The sequence below is a fragment of the Myripristis murdjan genome, chromosome 13, assembly GCF_902150065.1.
Source record: "Myripristis murdjan chromosome 13, fMyrMur1.1, whole genome shotgun sequence".
Lineage (NCBI taxonomy): Eukaryota > Metazoa > Chordata > Actinopteri > Holocentriformes > Holocentridae > Myripristis > Myripristis murdjan.
The window spans coordinates 11,035,602-11,048,126 of NC_043992.1; the positions used below are offsets into that span (position 1 = coordinate 11,035,602).

A 12,525-nucleotide genomic window follows, 5' to 3' on the forward strand; every position below is an offset into this window, starting at 1 on the left:
TCCACATGTGTTCATTCATAGTTTTGATTCCTTCAGTGAGAATCTACAAAGTAAATAGTCATGAAAATAAAGAAAACGCATTGAATGAGAAGGTGTGTCCAAACTTTTGGCCTGTACTGTATATATATGTATATATATATATATATATATATATATATCCATATATTTCACCAGTTGTTTGGTTTTATTGTCATGTCGTCTTATTGTTGTGTCTACTGTGAGTATTAACTGCCTGCATTCATAAAAAGTCTAAATAATGACCGATACAGAATTAAATGATTAAATAAAGCACTGAACCACTCTCGGCTTGGTCATGCACACCTCATTTGAAAATGTTCATATTTCCAACATGACTTGAAGTCAAGATGCATAGTACAGGAGTAATCTTTGAATAGATACTGTATTATGCCGATAAAAGAATTATGAGGGTTAAAGAATGTAATGCAAGTAACTGCCTCTCTAGTAGATCAATGACTAGAATGATTACCGGACTTAGAGCAATAATGCCTGAATCTACTCAATCACAAATTAATGTGATTACAGAACAGCCCTTGTTTTGCCTTGTCTCTGTTTAGTATGATGGAGGATATTATCAAATGTGTAAATCACTTACATGGAAACATCCTTTCCTGCGGCATGTTGCCCTGCTTCCTCCAAGACAAGCTCTGTCACTGGTCTTTACAAATTCAAAATGTCAGGAAATGTCAACATGTATCTGACTGAACATGGGGTGTTGATTACAACCAGATTGCATTTTGAGCTGACAAATGAATATTAATATGACAAGGAGTACGCCGCAGTGATTTCTTCCGCTTCAAGATGTGCATGATCTGAATTTGAGTTCTTGTGCAGACTTGTTGGGGCGCGTTCATTCAGTTCATGTGAGGAATCGAGACTTTCCCTGGGACTGGAGCGACGGCACTCGGTGCCGTGGAGTGTGTGTGTGTATACCGTATGTATGTGTGTTAGGCCTGTTGTCAGGGTAGTCTGCCACTACCAGTTGTCCAATGGGCAAATCCTAAAACACTATTTTGCCCTTCAGTCCACACAACACTGAATCTGCATTTTTATACTTTTATTGTCTTCCTCTTCTAGTTCAGCTTCATCAGTTTATCCTTAAACCCTGATTAAAAGACACACCAATGAAAAACTAAAAACTTTCTTTTGGCTAGAAGCTTGCTTTCGGGTAATACTTCACTTTCACAGCTGAATACCAAATAAATTCAAATTTAAGGGACCATTACTTAAAAGAATGCTTTTTCATTAATTCTGTCAAATCTTGGGCAAAAAGAAAAAGGCCAACAAAATGAAAATCTGAGTATCATTTATATCATTTCACCATGTTGTCAGCTGTAGCGGGAGAGAGGAGAGCTGTAGAGACGCAGAGGAAAATTAAGGGTGGTTTCTTCATGAGAACATTCATCTCTTACACCGTGAGCCATAAAACAGATTTTCTAGGGTCTGACTCTCGTGGAGGGTCAGTGAAAGCAGCAGCCTCTTGCAGCAACGTTAGATCAGAATCAGAAATACTTTATTGATCCCCAAGGGCAAATTGGGTAGGTTGGGTACATGTAAGACTTGTTAGTTTCCAACAGTTTTTGGATGGACAGTCTCCAGCCTTATGTGACTGTGCTGTGAGTTTAACATTTTCCAAAAGGTTAATTGGAAATGAATAAATACAGGTGTACATTCTCAGGTGAATTTCATGTTTTGGAGAGCTGCTGCGTCACCATCGCTGTAGTTTTCACAAGGCTGCGGTTTCTCCATCCATACATGTCGTGGTTACTTTCAGCTTTTCAATGCAACTTTTATTATCCGATGACGTGCTGAGGGTCCACCGCTGGCTTGCACTGAAGTTGAATCTCAGCGAGGTGTGGCCAGAATGTGGGCACAATCTGGACCATTTGTTAATACATGCAGTGGAATATATCAGCATGGGAATATTCCCGATCACTATCTGATCAAGCAGGTTGCATTTAGGTGTCAAGTCTGGATGCACCAATAGGGACGCAGCTCAGTTCCGATCTGGTGCATCCGATTATAAAAGTCACATTGAAAAGACAAAGAAAAGTGTAACCACGGCCAAAGACATGCCAAGCCGGTGTTTTCAGATTTACACACCTCGGAGACTGTTTCTGAAAAGCTTTTGTCGGTGGACAGCACTGGTATAGTGCGGACAGAAGGCCAAAATGGAGGAAAAAAAACATGCATTTTCAAAATTTACCCAGCTTAGTGTGGACATGTCTGTGGCAGACACCGATAGGCAACGAGTGCATTTTATGTGCTAGTCCCTGTTCTTTATCAAGACTGTCACGAATAGAAGAAGAAAGAGAAAAATGAGAAGGTTGCAACTAAGAGATCACTGGCGTTAGAGGCTCTGAGGAGTGTGTGTGTGTGTGTGTGTGTGTGTGTGTGTGTGTGTGTGTGAGGGAGAGATAACAAAATTAGATTAAAAATAAGATAGATAAGCCAACTTACAAAGGGATACAGCACAAAAGAGACAGACAGGGATGGCGGGATGACCACTTGTAGCTGCTGACAAACAGATAATCTAATTAACCTAAAATACAACCCTTTGAACAGACCTGCCCCCAGTGCTGAACGAGTGTGTGCGCGCGCGTGCACACACACACACACACAATGAGACAACACAGTCAGGCTGATGCATGGTGCTTTTATGCTGTAATTATTGCTCATTTTACTGCTGAAACTCTTTATGCTTTAACTCTCATAGCTGATGAGATTCTTTCTCTCGCTTGCTGTTGTTTCCCATCATGCTTTCTGCCTCTCTCGCCACTACTGGCACAACCACGTTGCTACGGCAACCAGGGTAAATGAGCGATGGAGCCCTGAGGTAGGGTGACAGGAAGGGGGAGGGGGGATACACGCCTGTGTGTGTGTGTGTGTGCTAGGAGTATGTATGAATGCATGTATGCATTGTTGGAGGGGTGGATGGGGGCGGGGCGGGGTTGGACTTGTATAAAGCATATCCATAAACAATGATGGGTTTCAATGTTCCGTGCAGCCAGTCTGCAGATATAAAGGCCAATGGGATGTGACAGATCAACAAGAGACAGCGGCTGATCTGAAGACAGAAAGCTTAGCGCCTGTCAGAGTCCAACATGTTTAACTGAGCTGAACTGCATCACCTAATGCAACCATGCAGTAACACTCCCTCACTAGAACCTCCCCAGGTCTGAGCTGTGTAGCATGTCTTTCTGCATTATGCAAACATGTAGGTCTGTGTGTGTGTGTGTGTGTGTGTGTATGTGTGTGTGTGTGTGTGTGTGTGTGTGTGTGTGTGTGTGTGTGTGTGTGTGTGTGTGCCATGCCCAAAGGCCCCCTCTCTCCTCCATTTGGAGGCCTTTCTCTTAAGCCTTGGAGAGGCCTGTGGTAGCCATGTGGCTTAGTCTAATGGACAATTAATGGGCTCGCAAACAGCTTGGCTAGTGCCTAAGTGCCTGCAGACAAAGCAGTTTATCATACTGTGTGAACACACATACATGCACACACACACTTATACACACATGCAAACACATACATGAGGATACTCACACCCACCCAGGCACCAAGAAGCAGGCCTGGGGCTTATCGCAGTGGGTACACACTGTGTACACAGATGCTTGGATTTAGTAAACACTCACCTGGCCAGAGTTGGTGTCCACTGGTAATGGAGTGAATCTTTGGCTTTGGGCTTTTAGTACTGATCTGATATGAGTGATAGACATTTGATGATACTTAAATGATACTAAGTACATGAAACTGTGGAAAACTCTGATTACACGTGTTATTCAATATTTATGTTACATTAACAGCAGCTGCTGGTAATGTTAAATTTATTGTAGCGTTCCATTCCCACTCATTGTGACGCTGTAAATTCACAACATTTGCTCAAATGAAATTCTGGTATCAGTATGGACATGAGTAGGAAATCGTCTTCATGCTGGGAGGGATGACTCAAAACCTGAGGATGAAATACAAACTGTCTCCTAAGCTTCAGCGAGTGAGCGCTCCATCTAGAGAAAGATGGACTCACCGATGATCTTTTTCCTCTCGTTGGTATAGAGACAGGCCATGAAGTGTCATACAGGAAAAAATATTGGAAAATTCCATAATTTTTTCACTATTCCACCATTTTTCCAATATTCTCCAGGGTAACTTGGCATGAGTTAGGCAAGTGTTAACATTACAAGCTAACGTTAGGCAATCTGTAAGAAAGCTAACTTAATCCATAATCCACTTAATCTCTGTAAACAGATTCTGTGTATGTGTATATGTGTATATGTGTATACACACAAGCACACATACACACATAAACACATCCACTGTATGACAGCCATCTAACCGCACACTTGATGAATTAATGAATATAATGAAAGCATTTTTATGTTTGTTTTTTAAAGTCTAAGTAGACTGCCTTTGACAGAATATTTGTTGATTTCATATTGTTATATAAAATGTGATGTAAAATCTCTAAATGAAAAAAAGTTATTTTTGCATATAAGACAAAACACAAAGAACACTGGAAATGGTGGTGTATATTTTTTTGTATGAAACAAACTGGACCGACTGTGACCCAGGTTTATTGAACCATTACACACACACACACACACACACACACACACACACACACAACACACACACACACACACACCTATAACTGCCCCAGGTGAACTGGGGGTTGATTGTTACTGTGTTACTAACCTGTTAATTTCAGCCTGCTGCTGGAGTTGCTCCTGCACTTTGCGGCAAATCTCGCTTGCAGTGTCGTTGACTTTACCGATCTTGGTGAAGAGGGCGGCGATCTTGTCGCTGCGAAGAAAACCTGCTGCCCTTCTCTTCAGCAGGTGACCCAGACAAGCCTCTATGGCAGCTGGAGAGGGAGGAGGATGAGTGGTGGAAGTATTAACATTAAGAACAGTGGAAAGGGATGGAGAAGAATAGAGTGCAGTTACATAAGAACATGGAAATGGAGGAGCAGAAGATGGATGGGTGAAAAGAAGGCAAGAGTGGGATCAAATGATTAGAAAGAGGAGACAAAGAGAGAGAAAAAATGGCAGTTAATAAATACATAAATCATAAATTAAAAAATCCAAACCAGATACATGGCACTCAACACTAAATTTTACTGGTGCCTTTATATTTAATGAATAAAATTATAAAAACTAGCAACAACAAATAGCAATGAAATACAGCAAAGAATAATAAAATAGAAACAGAAATACAGCAGAAGGGGGTTATATAAACATACAAAATGCATAACTTCAACACTCATGCATCTCAAGTAGATCATATGAATGAAGAAAGTTTAAGACAAATATGTTATAGCATTTTGAGGGTGTGCAAAATAACACTGGTCAAACATACATAGTGGTTGCTAGGGTGTTTATAGGTGGTTGCTAGGGTGTACTTTGTGTTTGCGAGGGTGTTACATGTGGTTGCTAGGGTATTAGTGGGTGATTGCTAGGGTGGGGTGTGTCTATTTGGTTGCTAACATGTACTAGGTGGTTGTTAAGGTGTTATTAGGTGGTTGCTAAGGTGGTTGCTAGGGTGTTATTAGGTGGTTGCTAGGGTAGTTGCTAAGTGGATATTAGGGGATACGGTAGTTGCTAGGGTGTGTCTACGTGGTTGTTAAGGTGTTCTAGGTGGTGTTAATTGTTTGCTTGGGGGCATGTTGGTTGCTAGGGTGTTTCTAGGTGGTTGCTGCTAAGATGTAACAGTTGCTTCTAAGTTATTGCTAATGCATTGCTAAGTGTTTGAGCCATGAGTACTACTAGAATTGTTGGTGGTAGTAATATTAGTAGAAGTAGCTGAGGTTGTAGTTGAGGGAGTTAAAGTACCAGAAAAAATAGCAGTAGAAATAACAACAGTGCTAACAGCTGTTGCAGTAAATAGTTAAAGGAGAAGTAGCAGTAGTGGTAGCCAAAGTATCTAAGTAGTTCAAGTAGTAGTTGCAGCACCATAGTTGAAAAGCCATAGCAGTAATAGTAATACTAATAGTAGTTTTTGAAACAGTATTACTACTAATAGTAGTGGTATCTGAAGTAGCTGAAGGAGTTAAAGTAACAGTAGAGGCAGCCACTATTTCTAACAGTAGAAATAGTAGCAGTGCTCATAGCTGTTGCAGTTCAAACAGTTTGAGTAGTAGTAGCAGTAGTAGTACTATTCCTGATAGCGCAACCAGATATCAAGTTGTTGTAGTGGTAGTTGTAACTGTACCTGTAGTATTAGTTGAAACAGTATTAGTATTAGTAATTAGTAATTGTAGTAGCATTAATTGTGGTTGTCATAGTCGTGGTTATAGTAGTAGGTGCATTATTGGCAGTATAAAGAGTAAAAGCCAGTGCAAGTAATTGGTATGCTTTGCTGAAGTAAGCACATTAATTAAGTGAATTTTAAGCATGTATGGGCAAATGTGCAACGGCTCTGCACAGTGCCCTGCTGTATGGAAAGAAAGTGTCAACCTGTTGCTGAAATTCATTAATTCCCCATCTCCCAAGCCATCTCTTCATTCCACCCCCAGGTTTTCCCAGTGAGTTTCACTAACAGACTTTAGCGACAGTGTGTGTGGGGATGATGTTATTAGTGAAGGCTTTTCTCTATATCTCCTGTTCTTGGGGAAGGACTAAAAGCGCTTATTGAATCTGAGGTAACACAGTCACCTGAAATGTGATTATCCAAAGTGAGGTGCAGTAGCTGGCTGGTTACAACACCTTTAAATATTTAGGGGATTGAAAGCAATAGCCCGTTAGCAGCTGCTCCCTCAGTGGGCCCTTGAGGTCCTGGGTAGCCATGTTGTCTGGTCATTACCAATAAAGATAAGATAATATGAAAGTTTAATGATCTCTGGGGGGGAAACTGAGTTGTTGAAAAATGAAGGGTAGTAAACATAAATGACAATTACAACAGCAGAGCATATTAGAACAATGAGAAGAGGACAGGACGTAGTGCATTTGCATTGGAACTAGCTGACGTATACAGAAATGTGTCCACAAAAAACCATTAATGAGGGAGAAAGAGAGGCTAGCCCATTCACTAGCAATCCCCCTCCCACCGTAAATGCTGCATTAATGCACCGCCATAATGAGGCTTTCTGACGGATGGTAAAAACAATATTATGGCACAAATAATACGAGGTATCTGCCTAATATCCATTGCACAAAACATCTTCTGAGGTTTTTAATGGCCAAAGCAATACAATAGTTGATGCTAATGTCATGATTTAGTAAGCAAATTTTAAACAAGCATAAGGACTGCATGCATGACTGTGCCTCTCTATGTAAATGTGCAGCAGAAATTCACAACTCATTAATGGTCAGAGGAAAAAGGCCATCTAGGCAATTCATATCACCACTGAGGTCTGGCGATGCTTCCATCTCTCTCTCCTTCTCTGTGGGTGATATACTCTCTGTGCTGTATGGCCGTGGCTCTAAGCACCCAATAACAACATCATGCTCTGTAACGGTGGGAGAAAGCCGGTGCTTTATGGTGATAATATTCTGCTTTTATTGCTGGGTTTGCACAGCTGTTAAGGAAGCGCTAAGAGGCTTCTGGTTTTTCAGCTCCAAGCATTGTCTGAAAATCAGTCTGTATATTTACAATGGTGACATTCTGGTGGATTAACGTTTTAACCCACATAGAAACACAATAGAGGTATTCACTATGGCAGTGGTAGTGGGGTCATAGTAAAATTTATCACACTGGAAAGACATAGTTTGGATTGTTAATAAGATTATTATTAACTTTACTTTGAAATGACGCTTTGCAATGTAAACATGCGATTTAAAAAAAAATGAATGCACAGTTGTTTCTGTGGAAACACAAAATCAAGCGGAGGATGCTTGCAGATCTCCCATGGGAGAGACCCCACCCCTCTCCTCTCCCCTCCTCTCATTCTGCAGCCTTTACTCACGACCAGCTTGGCAATTGATGTTTCGGGTGTCTGTGGTTCTGATGAATCACCAAGTCCGTTCCATTATACTCATGCCTATCAGGATTGAGTCTATGCAGAAAAAAAGTGCGTCTGTTTGGACATATACAGAGTCGTGAGAGCAAAAGAACTGCACAAAGAATGCATGTTTCTTTTCAGGTTGCAGGTGTAGTGCAGAGTTTTTGATCAGAGGAAAATGTGTTTCAGAACTACAAACTTAACTTCCAGTTAGAATTAGTTGTAGTTACATTAATACAAGATAGCAACATAGCGTCTCCTACCAGCCCTGAGACTGAAACCTGTTGCGGGTTCAATTTTGGTTAAACTGATAAATCCAATGCATTGGCTTCCTGTGAATCGGAGCACTTCTGTGTGTATATGAAAAGACAAAGGTGCGACTGCGGACTGGTGTGTGAAGAGTCTGTCGTGCTGGGTGGAAAACAAAGTGAGACCATTTGTGTGTTTGTTTAATTCTTCAAATGCCTGCTGATTTTGCCTGCATGCATGCATGCATCCATCCACCCACCCACCCACACACTCGCTCCCTCCCTCCTTCCCTATCCCTCCCTGCCCTGTTAATAAGTGAGAGTACTCACTCATGCTCAGGCACAGCTTTCATTTGCATTTCATTCTATTCAGTATAAATTGGACCAATGGACAACTGGTCACTGACTGTACTTCCCTCTGCCTCTGCAAACATACCCAGCTGCACAGCACCAACACCACATACAGTAGCATAGCAGCCGAATTAGAAAACACTGTACTCAGAAAGTGTTCTATTTTGTTTGAAATTGTACAAATTGTTCAATTTACTTTTATTAGACTCTAACCTGGAAGATTTTTGTGCACATGAAGTCCATTTATGGAACCCTGTATTTGTCAAAAGGGTGCTACTTGAGGTTTTTCAAAATAGAGGAGCCTCAACTATCCTGTGTGCAATTTTTGTTGGGATTCTGATTTTGGGAGAGAGTCAGATTTTAGACTAAAGTGTCTAAATTGTAAATCAAGATAAATTCCCGTCCATGTATTGCACCATTTTGCTGATTTGTTTAGGTTTTGATATGCTATGAGCACACTGATAATAAGGGAAAGGCATGAACATTTTACCCCAGGAATACCAGTCATTTGCTGTCATTTGGGAGAGAATGAGAAAATGAGGGAGAGAGAGAGAGAGGTGTTGGTATGCAGATATCATCTGGTATGTATTCCTGCTGTCTCTCTCTTTTTGTACCACTGGATTCTACATCGTATATTTTGCAAGATGTGTCATAGAACATATTTTTGACGATTTTGGAGAAGAAAAAATTAATTTCTGACAAAAAAAAAGAAAAACAGAAGCATTGGCAGGTGGATCTGGCCTTGTCCCCATTGAGATAATTAGCAGATCTAATTAAGGCAGAGCTAATTAGGCAGCACCGCTGTTCTCTCCTCCTGCCTGTCTGTTTTACCAGCACTGTGTCAAGCAGCCTCACTGTCTGCCTGTCTAACAGCGTCTCAGACTGTCTCACTGTCTTTCTGTCTCGCTGTCCTGGCGTCTTGACGAGATTCATGTCATTCACATCACAACCTGTTGGCTTGTTGTCAGGCTCAGTAAACAGTAAATGACTGTGCTTGTTACTGGTTATCATTCCTCCTTCTGTCTCTTTGGTTACTGTTTGGTAAATCTGTTGAAGACTTGGGCTAGACCTGGGACTTACTGGGTCAGTATGATTTATTATTGATTTATTATTGATGACAGTGGCTGACAATAAATTTGGTGGATATTAGGAAGTCAGTGTGATCTGCCTGTGATATGATGGATATAATGTAGTTTCAATACGACTCTGGCTGTCTGTGGGAAGCCGTTAATTTGAAATGATGTGATATTTTGATCATGACTATAATTTCTTCCTCTTCTTGTTCTTCTTGTTCTTGTTCTTGTTCTTCTTCTTTTTCTCTTCAGTCTAGGTTTCCACTGATGTTTTAAGCTGCTTCTCAAAGTCTAGGCTACAGCCGATGAAGGACAGGTCCTTGGTAGCTTTGCCCTATTAAGGCCACTAAAGCTTCTCCTTTGAAACGTTTGACCAAGACCGATTGTGTTCGTCACACACAGAAATGTCAGTGATGACATCATGCTCCGACACCTGCAGCATGCGATGCAGAAGTCGCTGTTGTGCCTTGTCCTTTTTAAGGGCTTTGAAGAGGTGGAGGAGGAGTTGAAAGAGAACTAGCCTCATGTTACATAATAGTATGCTTTTTATTTTAAAGGACCATACTACTGATGTTGAATTCATTTACTACAATTTTCTCTCATTTTACATTGCAACAAATGATTTAGCAAATCATGTCAGGGTATGAAAGATTTCGCAACATAAAATCAAATCAATAGATTTTTTTTTTTTTTTTTTTTTTTTTTTTGACAGCCACCTTATAATATTATGTTTCTGTGGCTAACAAGGCGTCAACATTTATTAACCACAGAACTGAAAGCTGGCTGTGTAAAGTCAAGTCATCAAAACACAACAGTGCTGCTGCTTTTAGGAAAACTTGAATTTGAGAAGCAATTTTAATTTCCTGTGGCAATTTAACTGCAGTTTCAGAGACTAGAGTGGAGGAGGAAAGTATTCTTCACCAGTTTGTAAGCAACCAATCTTGAGCTCTGTTCTTCTTATGACACCAGGTTTAATTCCTTACTTACAAGTTGACTATCAAAATAAATTTGGAAAAAGAAAATTGTCTTCATCCTGTGGCTCCACGAGACTGGTAACTCTGGCAAGGATAAAACTGTTGGGGAAAAACTGAATATCAAATTTGACATGGATCCACTGAAGTGAAAATGGCCAAAGACATGGAAACAGAAACAGCTCCAGTCCATTGGCTTTCAAAAATCCAGAGGTCAAGTGAAACTGAATGGACTCGTCTGGGACCGCCTGCTCAGACTCAAGCACCAGCTATGCTTTCATGCAGGAGCAAATTCTATTCTTAACTTGCTGACTCAACTAACCTGGTTTTGCATCGATGCATGTAGCATCATAACTGGGTTAGAACAACCCGCTGAGCTCCTACTCTGATTACGGAAAAACCTATAAAAAGATTATAATTGGAATCGTCATTTCTTTCCCCTGTAGTAAAATGAAGTTACACCCTTGTATTGTAGATCATACCTTCATACGCATCGAGGTATACTTGCAGACGCGGACACACACAGAGGCAGACACACATACACACCTCAAAATAAATCGACGGGTGCAAGAGCCGTGATTGATGACTGTAATAATCCCTGTAGCTGTAGGCCCTCACTGCTGACAGAGACGAGGTGTGTATCTGTGTTTATGGGGAATATCTTCAATATGCCTGATAGATTTGTGAATTGCTGTTCAGATGCTGTTTAGATACAAATATGTGGATCATATCAGAATTTAAAGTATTTATTCATATGCTGTTGGGTACCAGGAGCCTTCATGGCCACTGCCTTAAAGGAAAATCCCACCTTAAAACACTAACTTTTAAAATATGTTGAGATACTTCCAGCAGCTACAATGGAGTTTAACAGCAGCTATATCTAAAACAAGAGGCTTCCTCATGGAGCCGCCATTTTGCAGTGAAGTTTAACAGTCATGCAGGAAGAAATCTGTTGCAGAACAGGCAGACAAACCATTTTCTCCACCAGCAAATGGCTTCCACAGATCAGCATGCAATGCAGCCACAAAATATGTTATGCCTGGTTAAGAGGGCACAGATATTTTCCAGTGTTCACAGACTTGTTGGATAGCTGGCTGTGTTTCTATCAACATGCTCTTGCAAGGAAAGGCAAACATAAGACTTTACCAAAGATTCCACCTGATGTCAGAGATGCAGGGCTGATAACACTGTGATGGGAGCGTCACATGTGGATCCAGTCGGCGTGTGACCTCGCACAGCCAGCTTATCTCACAAGTTCAATGTCTTTTGACTTATAAAACCATCTTGCCACCCTGCCACTGAAGTGTTGCTGGACCGGTGAGCGTCCAGCAGGCGCGGCTGTGCTGGTGACGACGACAGAGCGCCGAGTTTGACAACAGAAACAACAGAACATCGACGCAGATTTTCCTTATAAAAACAGCAAGAATTGCTTATATGCTAAAGAGCTTGCGATATAATTACCAATCTGCTTGCTCACTTTCACCATCACAGTTGCTGCTGTTTGTTGAGCTTCGGCACTCTCATGCTGTGTCTGTGGTTTGTTTGTCTGACTGGACGCCTAAGCTCATGATTGACAGATGGCTAATCCAATCACCTCCAAGGTATTTTTGTAAAAGCCCATTGCTTCTTCCCCGGTTTGAAGCCAAAAGTGTCCAGAAAATCAGCGTGTAGTAGTGCCATGCTCTGGTGTCATGCCCGGGGACGGAGGTTAGTGTGAACGTGGATCAAGCCTGTATGAGAGCGGCAGGACACATTCGGCTCATATGGCCTCAAATCTGGATCCTAACTTTTTATGTGTAGGACTGTAGGCGTGTCCAAGGGTGAAGTTTTCCTTGAAACCAAGTGTGTGTGTTCTCTGCTGTACAGTATACGCCCCCACACACACACCTGAGCAAATGTCTCTGATCCAGATCCCCTTTGAAATGAGAGGGATA

The 12,525-nt window shown here is 41.3% G+C and overlaps 1 protein-coding gene across 2 annotated transcripts in view; it reads right to left on the reverse strand.

Moving 5' to 3' along the window:
• Window positions 1-12,525, reverse strand: part of sgsm2 (small G protein signaling modulator 2) — a 97,264-nt gene that overhangs the window by 32,459 nt on the left and 52,280 nt on the right. For both annotated transcript variants that reach the window (XM_030067871.1, XM_030067870.1), the window contains exon 3: window positions 4,705-4,873. In XM_030067871.1, coding sequence (XP_029923731.1) covers window positions 4,705-4,873 — 169 coding nt within the window. The remainder of the gene's footprint in view (window positions 1-4,704; window positions 4,874-12,525) is intronic.